Source organism: Ochotona curzoniae, unplaced genomic scaffold, assembly GCF_017591425.1.
Source record: "Ochotona curzoniae isolate NIBS_2020 unplaced genomic scaffold, NIBS_Ocur_1.0 contig_3037, whole genome shotgun sequence".
NCBI lineage: Eukaryota > Metazoa > Chordata > Mammalia > Lagomorpha > Ochotonidae > Ochotona > Ochotona curzoniae.
The window spans coordinates 3945376-3962069 of NW_024465699.1; the positions used below are offsets into that span (position 1 = coordinate 3945376).

The 16694-nt window shown below is 60.0% G+C and overlaps 1 protein-coding gene across 1 annotated transcript; it reads right to left on the bottom strand.

Annotated features, from left to right (window-relative positions):
* Positions 1 to 208: 208 nt before the first annotated feature.
* Positions 209 to 4268, bottom strand: EN1 (engrailed homeobox 1). Its single transcript, XM_040979171.1, has 2 exons — positions 3335 to 4268; positions 209 to 525 (listed from the first exon to the last, which is right to left on the bottom strand). Exons 1-2 carry the CDS (start codon positions 4266 to 4268, stop codon positions 209 to 211), a joined length of 1251 nt encoding a protein of 416 aa, XP_040835105.1.
* Positions 4269 to 16694: the final 12426 nt, after the last annotated feature.

Sequence of the window (16694 nt, forward strand, 5' to 3'; positions counted from 1 at the left end):
AACGCTGTGAATCTAGAATACATCTGATTTCCAAAGCACCTGTCTTTTTTTTTTTTTTTTTCCCTCGTCTCCGACGGAGCTTCGTTTTAAGTCGCGGCTGCGGGTGCACAAGGCCCTGCTCCATCCGCCTCTTGCTCCGGTCCCCGGTGCGCGCCGACCACGTCTCCCACCCCACCCGGCGCAGGCTCGGCGGGCGGCCGGCCCGCGGCTACTCGCTCTCGTCTTTGTCCTGGACGGTGGTGGTGGAGTGGTTGTACAGTCCCTGGGCCATGAGGTGCAGCGCCAGGCCGTTCTTGATGCCGGTGGCTTTCTTGATCTTGGCGCGCTTGTTCTGGAACCAGATTTTGATCTGGGACTCGTTGAGGCTGAGCTCCTGGGCCAGCGTCTGCCGCCGCTGCTCGGTGATGTAGCGGTTCGCCTGGAACTCCGCCTTGAGTCTCTGCAGCTGCTCGGCCGTGAACGCCGTCCGCGGCCGCTTGTCCTCCTTCTCGTTCTTCTTCTTCTTCAGCTTCCTGGTGCGCGGACCTGCGGGGGCGACGGACAGGGCCGGGAGGGTGGGGGTGGGGAGGGTGGAGTGGGGACGGAGGGCGGGCGGGGAAGTGGAGGAGGAGGAGAGGGGAGAGGAAGCCGTGAGAATGGCCGAGCCGAGACGTGGTGGGGGACCGCGTCGCCCCGCGCCTCCGAGGCCACCGCCGCCCAGTCCCGGGCACGGGCGAGCTTCGCTTCTGGGGCAACGCCGAGGAAAACTGGCGGAGGCCCCGGTGCACCTCAAGCTCCACTACAGAACCAGAGTGCCAGGGAAGAAGACCGACTTTTTAAACCGTGGCACGTCCGGCCAAGAAGGCGGGACTCCCAAGATGTGGAGCTGTGAGCAGGCCCATCCGGCCCAGCCCCAGAGCCGTGGGTGGCAGGCCTGCTGTCCTCCATTCCCGCAGCCCTGGAACAAAATGCACTACCTACACCCGTGTGCCTGACCCCCTCTGCCAGTGACTACTGACCCCGGAATACAAGCCGCAGGAGGCAGCCTAAACGAGGTTGCACAGCTCCAAGGCCTTCCCGCCTGCTCTCCCCCCACCCCATCTTCTCTCTCCTCCGCCTGGAGGGAGGGAGCCCTTTGCAGTGATCTCGCTACTCCAAACGGGGGGGGGGGGAGAGAAATGTCGCTTGCCCCACTCCAGGCCTTATCCCATGACCCTGACCCCTGGGATGTTTTATCGCTTGCCTGGTGCCAGTGAGAAAGAGAGAGGGGCCATGGTCATTCAACCACCCAGCGGCCCTAGCAGGGTCTGTCATATCTCTCCTTTGAAATGTGCACCCTGCCTTGTCAGCTCTCCCGCCCCCCAACCCACAAGGCAGAACTCCTTGCTTAAGAAAAACCAGCCTGATCGGTCTTTCTCAGTCCTGGGTATTCCCTTCTCCAATCCAAGGGCCAAGAGAGAGAGCCCTCCCCCACCCCAGGCTCATGAGGATCTCTAGGGAGATGTGTATGCTTTGCCTGGAAGACAGACATAGGAAGAGACCAAGGGGGGAGAGAATTGTTGTGGGGCTCAGAGAAGAGGGGAGACGGGGCTGAAGCAAAGAGGGTGGACACATATCCACGCCCCCGGCCAGGGTCTGCACCTGTAGCCCTGCCCATCAGCTCCCAAGTGGGCTTGCATTTCCCTGCCGCACTCGGGCTTGGTTATGGGAGCTCAGGGAGCTAAGGCCTGTTCATCTCCCAAACTGGCAACAGAGTGGTTGCAAGCACCTCCAGCAACCCAGGGGCAGGCAGGCCAGCTAGCTCTAGGGGACAGGCCAGGGCCTGAGGCCACCAGCTGCCCTGTGACAAAGAGTCCAACAAGACCACAGCCACTCAGATCTGGATGGAGAATGGTCCTCCTTGGGACTGCCTATGTGGGGGGAGGAAGGAGGTAGCCTCTGCTTCTCCGGATCCAAAGAAGGAGAGCCACCAAGAACAAAGACAAGGCCCACTGCGCGTTAGAGATGGGCTGTACGTCAGTCATCGGCCGGAAAAGGTGTACCCCCACAGGAAGGCCCCACTGGCGCCTGGTGCTTCTGGGATGTGTTGGAGTGCGGGCCTGTGTGCAAACGCAAGCGCGGGTGCGAGCGGACACTTGTAATAAAATTGTAGCCTCCTGGCCAGCCCGAACCTGACAACTCAATCACTCTATCCATCAGTCGAGTCAATCAAAGCAGCTTTTCGGAGATTCAGGGAGCCCGGCGTGTCAATAACGGGGCTCGAGATGGCGGGGGCTGATAGCGCGCATCGATCCGCTCGCGCGGGGCCAGCAGGAGGAGGAATGCCAGAAGCCGGACAGGGAAACTGCCGCCCCGGCTTGGTGGCTTGGTCCCGAGGCACCCCGAGCAGATTCTGGACCCAAGATCCAGCTTCCGTCCCATCAGGGCCCCTCCCCTCACTGGTTTCACAGGCAGCACCGGAGCCCTGAACACGGGTAGGCCTCGGAGGCCTCCTCTCGCAGAGCCCAGCGGCTAGGCTCGCCCAGGGTAGTTCTGGGCCTCAGCTTCTGCAGGCACTAGGGATACACACGGAGGAAAGAGGAGGAAAAAAACAAACAAAAAACCCCACAAAACCTCTGTCTTAGCCAGGCAGAAATCTGCTTAAGTGGCAGTCGCGCGGGAGGGAGGCAGAGAAAGAAAAAAGCGCAGGGCGGGTAGGGTGTGAGAGGGCGCGCCACGGAGCAGCCGTGGAGGAAGCTGCTACCTTTCCTGCCCGGCTTCGGCTTTGGAGGCCTGAGCCTGTCCTATTTTGCTGTCCTCTTTCGCAGTCCCTCAGCTCCAGAAAACCAAGGGCCAGGACAGCCACTTTTCTGGCGGCTGCCTGGCTCCTGTTTCAATCCATCCGGGTTGACAGACTCCTATGCTACCCGCCCAGGGGAGAAGCCCTTCAGAGCCGTTCCCTCCCTCTCTTTCTTCCCCACTGCGTTCCCGTAATCTGACTCGGTACAAACCAAGTCTGCGCAGAAACCGGGCTTACGCGTAGCCACATGCGACAAGTCTGATGGCTCCGCTCGGCTTGAAAGCAGAACCCGGAGCGCTAGGCCCATCTTCCCACCCGCTCTCAATACTCCTTTCCCTGGGAGAAAAAGCAACGACTAAGTGCCCATCGTGTCCAAAGATTAAGAAAGGTAAAGGAGTTGCCAGGGCTCAAAGCTCGAAACTGCAGAATCCAGGCTCCAGTTGGCCACACGCGCGCGGGTGGCCTCTCTCTGTAAGCCCTCGCCCTAATCTGCCACACCGGGGACCTAAAACAAGGAAGCCGCCGGGCGGGTTTGCTCTCCCCAGCGCCGCGCAGCTCCTGGGTTAGAGTACTCACCCGAAGAGGGACGATCCGAGTATCGTGTGCAGTAGACCCAGGCGGGCCAGACGAGGGGCTGCTGAGAGTCAGTTTTGACCACGGGTCCGCCGTTGGCCGAGCCCATGAGTAGGATGGCCGGGTTGCCGTGCTCTGGGTACTTGGCGCCCTGTGCGCCGGGGCTCCCCGTGCCGCCTCCACTGCCGCCGCCGCCGCCGCCGCCGCTGCTGTCCGAAGGCTTGGCCGCTGCCGCGGCTGCCGCCGCCGCTGCCGCCACGGCCGCTGCAGCCGCTGCAGCCGCCGCTGCCGCCGGGTTCCCAGCTTTGGACGCGCCCGCGGCGGGCTGGGAGCCGTCGGGTGGGCCACAGTTCGCATCCGGGGCGCACAGGAGCGAGGCAGCAGCCGGCGCTCGCGTGCCCAACGGGTGAACAGGGTCTCTACCTGCGGCGGTCTGGCCTCTGTCACGCTCCACCCGGCCTCCTCCTCCTCCTCCTGCGCCTCCTCCTCCTCCTCCTCCAACTCCTGCGCCTCCTCCGGCCGCCGCCGCAGCCGCCGCAGCAGCCGCCGCCACCAGGAGCTGCGGTGGCGGCGGCTCCTTTTTACAGCCGAAATCGGGCCTTAGGATGTTGTCGATGAAAAAGTTGGTGGTGCGATGCAGCTGGGCCGCGGGCTGCGGCTGCAGAGCAGGCGCCGCAAGAGGCTGCGGGGGCGGCGGGGGCGGGGGGAGGTGCGGGTGGTGGGCCAGGGGCGGCAGGCAGGGCGCGGCGGGCGGCGAGGGGGGCGCGGGCTGCGGGGACACCGGCACGCTGTCTCCATCGCTGCCGCTGCTGCCGCTGGCTCCGGGACTGAGGCTCAGGCCGAGGCCGCCCGGGGCCGCCGGCGCCGCCGCCGCTGCTGCTGCTGCGCCGAGGCCCGAGTCGCGCTGACTTTTAGGTTCCGGCTGCTGCTCTTCCATGCTCGGCAGCCCCGCAGCCCCGGCCGCCGCGCCGGCCCCCGCCCCCCGCGCCTCGCTCCCCACCCCACTTTGCCAGCGGCCCGTGGGGGTGCGCGGAGGAAGGAGACAGGCGAAGCCCCGGCGAAGGCACGGGGCGGATGCAAAGGGTGGAAGGGGAAAAAAAAAAATTAAAAAAAAAAAAAAAGAAAGAAAAACCGGCGTCTGGCGTGGATAGCTGGTTCGTATCGAGCAGCAAGGTCTCGCTGTCTCTCCGTCTCTCTAATTTGTAGACATCCAGATACGGAGGTACTTGGCTAGTTCTCTTTCTTTTCTGCAACCGGATTCAATGGTTTGTTTTAAATGGAGAGTAAGCCACGGCTCTCCAAAAGGGAAAATGCCAAAAAGGAAAAAAAAAAATAGAAAGGAAAAACGAAGGCAAGAAAGAAGAAAGCAAAAAAAAAAGACTCCGAGATTTTTTTTTTTCTTAAAGGGAAAAAATAGTCTTTAAAGTCTAGCCATCTTCCTAGGCAGAAGTGAGGGCTTTGACGTTCCCAAGTGTCACGCTCAGCTGTGCCCAGAGCGCGGGGCTGGCAGCGCCTTTAATCGCCTTTGCTTTTTTTGCAGGGAGAAGCGCGTCTCCGCCAGCACCCGGCTGCCTTTTTTTTTTTTTTTTTTTTTTTTTTTCAAATCTCTGACAGCTCGGATCTTTGCACAAACTCTCTGGCTTAAAAAAAAAAAAATCACCCAGGCACACTTTTTGCCTTCAAACCGGAAGCACGTGAGTCAGGGCCGCACGTGTGCGGGGCCAATGGCGAGCCGGGACTCGCGCTGACACTCGGGGCTCGGCCCAATGGGCGCGAGCGGGACTTTGCGGATAAATAATCCGGGGGCGGCGGCCGGCGGGCGGAGTGGGGGCGCCGCGGCGCGAACCCGGGGCGTCCCACCGCCCTCCCTTCCCTGCGCGCGCCCCTCCCCCCATAAACCGGGACCCAGCGGCGGGGGAGGGGGCGGCATGCAAAAGACTCGCCTGTCCTTGGAGGGGTGGGTTTCGGGGTGTAGGCAATGGAGAAGCCACTCCATAAACAACTTGTTGGCGACAGGCAGGATTGGGGGGTGCGCGCGCGCTGAGCGCAGGGTCGGGAGGTAGGGACTGATTTCTCCCGCAGCTCTCTCTTATGAAGGAGAGGGTTGTTAGCGCTGCCTCGCGCGCGTGTGTGTGTGTCTTTGCAGGGGTAGGTTAGTGGTGTGACATTGACCTAGACTTGGTTACTCTCACAAGTGCAGTGCGCTTCCCCCCGCGCCCCCTGGAGAGCTAACCCGGGAGGGAGGCCTGCCGAGCCGCGCCAGCACCGCCGCCCGTCTGGAAGTCTCTCGCGGCGGTCTGCGCTGCGCGTCGCTCCTGACCGATCTTCGCCCGGCGCCCTTCCCGACGCGACCTCCGTCGACACCCGCGGTGGAGCCAGGCCCAGAGCGCGCGCCCAAGACTCCCGGTGCCGGAGGTCTATTTCTTCCCTTGGCCACGGGAGTCGGGGCTGCGCTGCCCCAGGAGGACCCCTGGGCCAGCCAAGTCAGGACACGCTCACGCACGAATGCGAGCGTTTTCAGGGCTACCTCCTTGTGTTGACTTTCTCTGCCAAGTAAAATCAGACGACCAACTCCGGTTTCGCATCCAGAACGTTTGGCCCGGCCGGCTGGCGGCGAGGCGTAGCTCACGGTGGTGGAATAATCAGATTTCCTGCGAAGGGTCCTGACATCCTAGCTGCTTCCAGTTTGAGCGTTCTCCTCCAGCTTTGGGGTGATGGAGGCGGGGGACAGATATCTGTGCCATTGCTATGCTTGTCTTCGGAGTGCCAGCTCTCTTTTCTGTTTTTCTGCTCGAGGCAAGATATCCCAAATTTCCCCCGTAGACTAGGATGGATGGATGCATCGGGCACAACGAAGGGCTGTGCACTTAATTCTGCATAACCGTCCTGGAGGGCCCTAGGGCCCTACCGTCCTACCGTCCACCCAAGCTTGTGGTGCTGGAGCCAGACTCCCTGGGCAGCGAGGCCTTCTCAGGGATATCATTTTAGCGCGTTTGCTCCGGAGAACCCGCCAGCCCTGGCCACCAGCCTACACAGGGTAGGGGTGCTGGGGAGCAGAGAAATGGATCCTTTCTGAGACACTACCTTCTTCTGAAACACATGCACATTAGTCTCCCTCTAACCCCCAGCCGTCCCCCCAAAAACGTGACAAGTAATTGAGTGAGGAGAAACACACCACTCAATACAGCAAGCCCTACTGTGGCAGCAGCTGAAGTTTCTCCGGGGGGGGGGGACTGCTGGTGGCAGTTGCACCCTGGGTCAAACCGAGGGTCCCTGGTCTCCAATAGTGTCCCAGGGCTGAGACACTGTCCCCCGCACACGTGCTGGCTGTGGACAGAGATCCTTGTGTGGAGCCCTGCGCTGGATGGGCCGGCCCCTTGGCTCTTCCGCCTTTCCAAGTCATCTCCAACCCCACCTGGGAATCTCCCGGATCTTCTGTTTCACACCCAGGGGGTCCCCCCAAACATCCAAGTGCCTCTACTGTTTCCCCTCCACAGTCCCCAAATAGGGGTGTGGGTGGGATTTTATTTATATTTAAGTTCGCAAAAAAAATTGAAATCTTTATCCCGCAAGCGAGTGTGGGTACTTAATTAAATTCTAATTAGGACACTATCAATATCCTATTTAGCCGCGTAGCTTTTGTACGTCGTGGTCCCTTTCAGCGCCGTAAATAGGGTCTCGACGCCTTATCTCGCCTGCAGGAGACGCCTCGAGAAGGGCTGCGGAAGATAATTTATAGGTTTTAATTACTCTTCATTCCGCCTGATCAGCTTGGCGTTCATCACAGGCCTGTGAATAAAACCCTGGTCAAAAGCTCTGTCACATCGCGCTGGCAAGCCGCTTAATCAAAGCGAGCGGCCCCGCGCACCGCGCGGCCCGGCTCCTCCGCGTAATTTCCAGCCAGCTGATAAAGCCAGCTGAATAATGCGGCGGCCCTTTGGAGACACCATTTACAGAAATGACTTTATTGACGGCTTAACGTCGGTAATTCATTTTACCTTTCATGTAGTGGAGCCCGGATTTGTTACAGTAATGGGATGATAAATGTACTCGCGGCCCACGAGCGGGCCTGGATTAGGAGGTGCTCTGCGCGCCGGCTCGTCCCCCCCCTACCACCACCAACGTCCCCCACCAACCTCCTCCTCCTAGACCTGGCCTGGGCAGGACGACCTGTACCCACCCCCGCACCGCCCCGCACTTCACGACCCCCACCCAGGCCCACCTACACCCTCCTCCAGCCTGCAAAGCGACGTTCCCGCTGGGGAAGTCTGCTCAGCGAGTTGGCGACCGAACGGGCAAGGCTGCGGAGGGGAGATGTTAGGAAATCTGGTTTGGGCACGTGTGTTGGCCGAGAGACGTCTGAGTGAGGAAGTCCTGAGGAGTCTGAGTGAGCCCCGAAGCTGGGCTGCGGGTGAGGCACGGTGGGGTGGGTGTGTGGGGGTGCTGGGAGGGTCTCAGGCAGCAGTGTGTGAGCAGTGGGGTTGAGTTGCCTGCGCAGGGACCTCGGCGGGCGGGCGGCGCACGTGTGGGTACGTCGCCAGCGCCCACATCCTTTCTAGAATACTCTTGACAGTCTTAGGTGATTAAGGGAATTCTTCCGTCCTGATGAAATGCCCTAACTGGGATGGTGGGGGGGCTGAGAAACCTGGGGGAGAGGAGGTGAGGAAGAAACCCCTTCCTCCAGACGTCATTTGCTTGATTGGGGGAGGGGATTGCCCAGGGGGAAACTGTGCACATTCCCGGGTGAGGGGCTCTGGTGTGGACTGAGCCCCATCTCTGCTCTATCTTCAGTTCATTGTCCCCAAATCCCCTTTTCATACCTAGGCCAGATAAAAATGGAAAATGACATGGAAGCGGAAGATTTTGTTTTGTTTTAAATATGGACGAGGGGAGAAGGAAGACTGTGGTTTCTGTTTCTGGCTTGAAAAAAGAGGTTGAGGAGGCCTTTAGGGGTGAGAAGGCTGGCAAAGTGGATGAGGAGAGGACTCCCCCCACCTGCCACACTCCTACCCCTCTCCTATGCCTAGCCCACCCCAATTCTGGGAGGACAATAAGTGTTTCTACCGGTCTGGGTGGAATTGGACTGCAGAGCCAGGAGCTACTAGAAAAGTTTGGAGGGATACAGTAGTAAGGGGGTGGGGGGCGCCTTTGCTTCTCCCCATTCCCAGTCTCCCAACTCCCAATCTCGCTGGGGTGACTTAGTGAATGTCCCTGATGGCCAGTGGGGGCTAGGGCTTGTATTTGTGCCTGCTCCTGAGGGTCACACCCAGAGAGGGAAAACCAGTACATCCCAGTGAGGCTGGTGTGAATCTGCAGAGGGCAGGAAGTTCCCGTGGGGGTCCCCAGCCAGCTCCAACCTCTGGAGGAGAGAAACGTGTTTGTTGCGAGTTTGGGGAAGGGAGTTCCTTACTAGCCTGTGTTTCTGGCCAACTCTGGGTTTTCCTTTAAGTGGAGACAAACGTATCTCTTCTCTCTCTCCTGTCTCGCCTCTCCTCTTCCTCGCTCGTCTCTCCTCTCTCATCTCCCTCTCTCCCTCTCTCTCTCAGAAGGAGGATCGCAAGAAGAGCGAGGGACAGTCTGGTGGTGCGCGGCCGCAGCGCGCCTCGGGCCGGCCGCAGGAGCGTGTTGCCTGCGCACGGTGGTAATCGCATTTCCAGCGGAGATCAGATGGCGCCGGGGCCTCGCGGTGCGGGACATGAATGAGTTGTCGCCACACAATAGCGTGCAGCCTTCCTACGGGGACTGGGTGACCAGCGGTTTTGTTGGGAGTGAATGCGAGGAGATTTCTACTCCGAGTGTGCGGTATTATTATGAGCAGGAAGGTCAGACTCTACATCCTAGGTCCCCAAAGCCTCGGGCCACGTCATTGTACCTGACAGCCCCTTCAATAGACTAATTCAATTAGTGCTCGCGGTTTTGGTCTTCATTGGGAGGCCGTAATAATGGGGAGGGGGTGTTGGGGGATTTCTTGGGTATTGGTGGGATCCTCTGCAGTTCTGCCTGACGCTAAAAGTGGGGCTGGGGGAGGCTGGGCAATGGTGTGTGTGTGTGTGTGTGTGTGTGTGTGTGTGTCCGCGCGCATAAGGGGGTGCGTCAGATACAAACCACGGAGGACAAAACGCTCTATAGATTCCCCCAAATCCAGAATGTAACTTTGTGGGCGGCCCAGGAGGCTGGGGAATGAGGGAAGAATTGTGTTAGGATTTTTTTTCCCCTTCCATATGTATAGAAAAATATAGTCCCCCAAAGCCCCACTTCCTAGAAAGCTGGAGGAAGAATCAGCTTGTTGGAAATAAGCACCTTCGGAGATTTCGACACTCGGGGTAATGTCCCCACCTGCTCGCCTAGTGTCGGGGCTGGCGCCACACATCTTTGTGTCTCCGTCTCAAGCTAGCATCCTCCGAGACCTTTCTCCTCCTAACTGCGAAGAGGAAGATGGGGGTGTGGTGATGGTTTTGGTAAAGGATGATCACGGTTTCCAGCCGTTGTCGCCAGTCGGCAGGATTTCAGGGGAGGCTCCCAGGCCCCGGCCGGCGGCCCGCCTGCACAGAGCACTAAGGTTACCCCGACGCCAACTCCTCGCCGGTCGCAGGGTGCGGGTTCACTTGCTGCACTCCGGCTGGGCTGGGATGGGATGGCGGGAGCAGGGTGCAGGGTTCCCCTCCCAGCCCCGGCCCTCGGTTGTAACCCCAAAGCCTAGTCCACTCCCTCCCCCGTCCCCACAACCCCCCCCTCCAACCTTAAACAGCCCTAGAGCCAAACCGCGCAGACTCCCAGGCCCCGCGACCTGAGTATTTTTAGCACTCGCGGCTCGCGAAAGCCCGGCCACTACGCACACGTACGCGACCTCATGTATTTTTCTTCCTTGAAATTACACTCTTTCCCGTTTTCCTCCAGGCACTGTCTCCCACCCAAACCCTAATTTGGTTCAGCTTCTTTCTCTCTCCCCAGAAAAGAAAGGAGAGAAAAAGAAAAAGCCAGCGTAGAAGCTCGAATATTTTTTTTCTTTTCTTTATTTTGCCTTTTCTTCCTCTCTCCTCCTCCTCCCCCAGAGGTTTCCTGAAGTTCCCAGGCTGGAAAGGATTATCCTCCCCAACCTTCCAGTCCCCACCTGTCCGAGTGGTGGCAGGTCTCGCGTGGATCCGGCTGGGGGCGATTCGGTGTCCACACAGCCTGGGCGTGTGCGCGCCCCTTGGTGCGAGTGCGGAGGGGCCGGCGCGGCTTCCGGATTCTGCGTCCCCCCCACCCAACCACCCCACGCCCCCTCAGTTCAGTTCCTTGGCAAGTCCAGACCCCACTCCACAGTGATGACAAAAAAAAAAAAAAAGTAACTGGAGAAAAGAGCAACAGCAACAAAACCTACAGTCAAGTCTTGTGCATAGAAATGCTCCCTCAGCTCCAAACCGTGTCTTTTTTTTTTTTCCCCCTGATTCTCCCCAAAATGAACCTTCTGTTTTCGCCTTCTCTGCAGGGCTGGGGGTTGTCCCGGGGCGCTTCTTCCATTGACCTTGGGGAAGGAGACAGAGGTCCAGGCATCCAGCTCTCGGCGTCCCGGCTCCTAGCTCGCGCCTTACAGCCTCCGCCTCGGCCGGCCCCGGAGCGCGCTTCAGGCCGCTCCTCCCTTTCGCCCTTGGGGGCTGCATCCTTGGGCCTGGCTTCCCCAGGAGAGAGTGTTCAGGAAAATAGTTGCAGGTCCCAGCCAAGGTCAGCGCTACAGGGGACGGGGGGGGATGGGAGGGGGGAGGAGGGAGGAATGGCCGGGCGTTGGAGAAGAAAGGGGAAAAAGTTTTGTCTGGAAGATGGGGCGGGAGGGGGACCGAGAAAGCCCCAGGAGCCTGGGAATGCTGAAGGCCCCCGGGGCGAGAAGCCAGGCGTCTCCGCTGCTGGCCCCCGCTTCTTCCTGGGACAGGAGGAAGAGGAGAAGGAGGGGGTCTCTGGCGCGCCGAGACCTTCCAGGGCCCCTCCGCGTCCGCGCGCCCCGGGACAGAGCGGAGCTGGGGATGGGGTGGGGGGTCGAAGATGCGGCCCGCGCGTGCGTGTCTGCGGTAGAGGCGCCAACGCGTGTACGCGCGAGAAGCGTGTGCTCCGGCCTGCGCGGGAGAAAGGAGCGGGATGTTCGCCTCTGATGCTCGTGCGACCGCGTGGAGTCCGCGTGAAAGTGTGTGCGCGACTGTGCGTGTCCAGCGGGAGCGGCTTCCGCATGTGCGCTCCTGTACCAGTGGGCAGGGGCGAACTGCTCCTGGCTGATCAAGCTTTTCTCAAAGCCATAGGCTTTGAAGTTGCCAGGACGCCCGGGACTCGACCTCAAACTGACCGCTCCACTGGCGCTCCCAACGCGTCCTCACCCTTGCCCTTCTGCCTTGCACCTGCAGAGAAAGCGGTTGTTCAAAATCGGTGAAAGCCTCCACCGTGATTCTGTTTCTCTGCAAGAAAGACTCACTTCGACCCTGAGCCTCCACTGAAGGGAAGGGGCGGGAGTGGCAACGCGTGCCAAGGTCAAGTTCAAAGGGACCTCGGGAAGCGCTTGGACCCAAAGCCCGCTCTACAGGAGGGCGCGGCCACTGGGACCGGCTGGAAAGGGGAGAGGGGGAAATGGAGGAGAGGTTGTCGCATCGGTCCTGGGGCTCAAACACGTTTTACTCGGGGGGATCTGAGCGGGCTGCGGAGCGAGGACAGGGGCGCGCTCCATCCATCCCTCAGGCAGGCCCAAAGCCCCCTCCAGGTGGGAACTTGGGTCCGGGGAAGGGGGTGGCGGGGGACGTGGAGGTGACCCTTCCCTGGGCTGCGGGGAGATAGGACCCCTTCTTGTGTGCGCTACCACTTGGGGCCCCGACGGTCCTCTCCGCTTCTCAACCCTCCTCCACCGCCGCCCCCGCTGGAACTCTCCGGGCCCGAGGTGGAGGGTACAACTGGGGCTGGAGGGTGGGGGGTGGGCGGAACCAGTTCAGGCAAGTCCCCTGGCTCCTGGGTCAGTCACCAATCTCAAGTGGACTTTCAGAGGAGTCGGGCATACACGACCGCAGCAGCCAAGCCAACTAGTGCAGAAGTCAGTAATGGATGAGATTAGTAAATTCATCTGGCCCACAGTCATCGCCACGATGGAAAGGGTCACACACACACACACACACACACACACACACACACACACACACCCTCCTGATCTATAGAGGAAGAGGATTGGGCCCTGGACCCGGCAGGTGGAGGGCGCTCCCTGGCGGTGACCCTCGGGGACTCCCTCCCTGTTTTCCAGACCAGCCTGTGGCGCGGGAAGGGCTGGCTCAGAAGCCACTGCGCAAGCACCTGGACCGGTGTCCTCCTCCCTGCCCCCGGGGACGCGGGTTCAAGACCCCGGCGAGGCGCCGGTGGCCGTAGGCGGCTGCCTGTGGGAGAGCGCCACCTGTCAGTACCGCTGCGGAACTGCAGCGGGGAGCGCCCACCCGCCGGTGGGCGAAGCTGCGCGCGATGCTCCAAGTTCTTTGCCTGTCGCGGGCTGAACCCGAAAGCATCCCGCCTCGCTCCCGACCGCGAGCCTGAGCCAGAATAGACCGCAGGATGCCTGGAAAGCCCCTTCTCGAGGATCCCCTCACCAAGTGCAAAGAAGGGAGGCGGAAAAGCCCCTCAAGGACGTCACCAAAGCGCAACGTCCGGGGGCGCAGCGGATGCCCCGAACCGCGTCTGCCCGTCGCGGGCTGTGGGGCTGTGAGACTACGGGCGCCACCCGCCCTGGGCCTCTGCATACACCTGCATCTGAGCTGCCCGGCAAATACCTGTGTGGCCCTCCCTCGGCTGACTCCGCACCTGTGCAAGCTGTTCCCATCCTGGTTCTAAGCACGCAATGGACGTGCAGTGGCTTGGTTTGTCTGCAGATGTCGTGTGGGGGCGCTGTAGCTCGGCCGCGCTTCCACATAACCCACCAACTTACACTTTTTTTTTTAGGAAAACCAGGCCCACAAAAAATAGTTTGCTGTGCGGTGTGGAGCAGCGCTGTAGGGCAGGGGAAGAAGCAATGGGGGCGCTGGCGGGAGGGAGGGAGGCTCAGACCACAATACCCACGCTCCAGGGCGGCTGCGAGGAGGGGACCCTGCATGAGGGTCAAGGTCAGAGAAGACCACCCGGACTCCTGAGACAGGGCCGTGGGTCCCAGCGGGGTCCAGACGGCCGAGAGAATAGCGAATTTGGAGTTCCTGCGCGCGCAACACTAAGCTTTGGGCTTCTGGCGCACAGGCCAGGGTCCAGCCGCCTGCATTGGGCATGCCTTCCTGGGAGCATGTGCAGGAGGTGCGAGAGGCGGCTGCCCTGGCCAAGGCCTCAGTCTTGGCAGTGCCCTGCCGAGGTCCAACAGCTCCCGCAGCTGGAGGGTGCCGCAGTCTCCCGGATCTGTCCTGTGGATGCCTTGGGGGAAAGCGGCACTCCCTGGCTTTCTGGATAGAGGACAGGGCCCTGGCCTTTCCGCTTGGCAGTGCTGAAGCAGTTGCAGTGGTCCAGCGCCCTGAGGACCACGCAGGTGGGCTTCGTCCCTGTTTATACATGAGATGAGATTAGGACCTTAGTGCTCCTAAGTGGGCACCCCAAGACCAGCCTCGTCCTGGTACCCACGAATGTTGTGTCTACGCCTTGCTTGAGACTCTCTCCAGCCCAATCCCAGTCCAATGCCATTCGCAACTTTGCGCTCCTAGCGCTGCGGTCAGCAATCCCCTCTGGGCTGAGCCAAGAATCAGAAGCTCCAGGCCGTGTCCTTGCTCTGACCCACTGCCCGTGGGAGTGCCGTCACCGGGAGCTGCAGGCTGAGCAGGGGCGATTGCAACGACTTCGCACCCGCCAGACAGGGGCCAGGGACCCAGAGCCGTCTTAGCGGGACTTGGAACCCAAGTCCAAGGAAGTTGAATACAAAGTTTGCGGAGGAGACACGTCCGAAGCCCCGGAACCTTCCTGGTTCCCCAACACTGGTCAGGGGCCCACTCTGGGCTCACCCCCGGGGAGAAAGCCTACAGGCTTGTTTTCTGTCCCAAGGCCGTCGCTGGCCCACAAAAATGGAAAGCAGGGAAGGGAGGGAAGGAGGAAGGAAACGGAAAGAGGAAAGTTTAGGGTTCAGTGCCTCCACGAGTCTCCACTGAATGCCGAGAAGTAGCTCCGGCTTTGCGGGAAGCGCGCCTGGACTAGCCCGGGCTAGCGCAGTACCTCTTTGTGGGAACTGAAGCAAGCATGCACTCTCATCCTCTCTGTGCCACCAAAGAGGAAAATGAAGCTCAGAGAGGCAACACCTGACCCCAAGGCTATGCTCGTGGCCAGTACGAACTGAGGGACCAGATCTCCCCCTAATCCCAGTACAGCCAGCTGGGGACCAGTGGGAAAATATTTGCGAGAGTCCAGATGTCACAAACTAGGCGCTCCCAGACTTTCTCGAGTGCCTGGGCCTGGGGACACTGAACCTGCGCCTTCCCCCTCACCGGGCCTGGGGAGCAGCCCAGCCGGGGAGCAGTCGTGGAAGGTACTCGCTCAGGCAGGCAGAGACTGAATCCCATAGCCTCCCCTCCAAATCCATGGAATGGTGGTGGGCGTGGCAGGGGTGGTAGGGGAGCGAAGCTTTTCTTCTGGATTGGTCGCATACTGACCCTGGACCAGAGAGAGCAGGAGGCTCAAATTGGGCTAGCTGCACCCATCCACAGTCAGGGGCCGGAGATACTCTGTGCAGCTTCCCCAGGCTGAAATTCCTGCCTGGAGGCCTCCAGGCCAGACATCTCCCTTAGTCCCCAGGCCCCCTCACCTTGGTGTTACCTGCTCCGTGGCTCCGCCCAGGCCCCGCCCTCTCCATTGGAGCACCTGCCTCGCCTCCGCTGAGCACCCTTGGAGCTGGGCCCCAGATCACTTCCAAGAAGAAGAGACTGGCTTGCTCGAGGAAGCCCCAAGAGGCAGATGGCCTTGAGACACAGTCACCCATTGGGCATCAGAGCCTGCTTGGGCAGTCTAGTTGCAGAGTGGGGGGCGGGGGAGCTAGTGGGAGGGTTTCCTGACCAGGGAGGAAAAAGAAGGCTGTGCTGAAGGGCAGGAGGGCAGTGTCCTGGTCCCCTGCATGTGGGCCCCACAGGCAAGCCCTTCAGTCTCTCCTCCTCACTCCCATCCACCTCCTCCCTCCCCCTCGGGTTGAGCTGCAAGAAGAAGGGCAGAACACGAGGTTGTGCAGGTGTGTCTGGGGGGGATCTTGTGACTTCAAAGGGCATCCTTTACCCCCAGCTCTCAGGATAAGGGAGGGAAGCTGCCCCCTTCCCCCACACGCACCGAATGAATCTGGGTGTCCCTTGCTAACCACTCCTCTTTCCGCTTTTACAGGTTCGGTGAGAATCTGTCCAGTGCTGAACCCTCCCTGGCACAAAGTGCCTTAGGTTTGGTCATCACCAGGGATTTCACGGGTAGCTGGAACGCAGAGGCTGGGAAAGAGACCCAGGCTATCTGTGATACTGAGTGAATCTGAGCTTGAACTTGAGATGGGCTCTCTCTTTTTTTCTTTCTTTTCTTTTCTTCTTCTTCTTCTTCTTTTTTTTTTCTTTTTAAAGATATTTGACCTTAAACCAAAATGCATCAAGGAGGAGATTGCTCTCTGGCTGATTCTGGAGGTAGTGTGGGGTCCTGGGCAGGAGTGACTAGGGGTGCCAAGTTGGCAATGGTTGGGCTGCTAGTTTATCTTGTCCAGGTCACCAAAGGGAATGTAAGCCAACAGCTGGTGCTGGCATGCCCTCCTGTCCATGCAGCCCTGCCCTGTCTGCCTCCCCAGTCATGGAGTGTAGCCTTTACAGGAACATTACAAAGGGCAACCAGGGCCATGGCAGCACAGTGCCTTGCGTGTCACGTAATGCCTAATAATGATCATGATGGTGGGGACAGTGTTCTGGAAAGTACATTCCTAACAGCCCAGTGTTCAGTTGGAGCTGGGGACCTTAGGGGTGGAGCCCAGCTGGGCGTGGCCAGGTGGCCAGGCTTGGGATCCTTAAGCCTTGCATACTGGAGCCCAGCCACCTGCTGTAAAGTCCTAGTGAGGATTTGCAGCACAGCCTGGAGGCGAGGGTTGCCTGAGACGGGGTGAAACACTGAGGACAAGTGGCCAGTACTGCCCTTGTCAGCGAGAGAAGCAGAGGAGCAGAGCTACCTGGATCCTGGTGGCTCTGGCTGCCCTTTGCAACCTTGACAGGTCACTGGGCTCCCAGGATGCATTCATTTCCAAAGGTCGTTTTCAAGTTGCTCGTGGGCTATTGAGTGAGTAGCATGGAATGCAGGACTGTGGAAGCCCCGAGCCCTTGAGCACACTCCAAGTTTCATTCCTTTCTCTGTGCAAAGTATGCACGAGAGGGGCCTCCTTCAACACCATGAC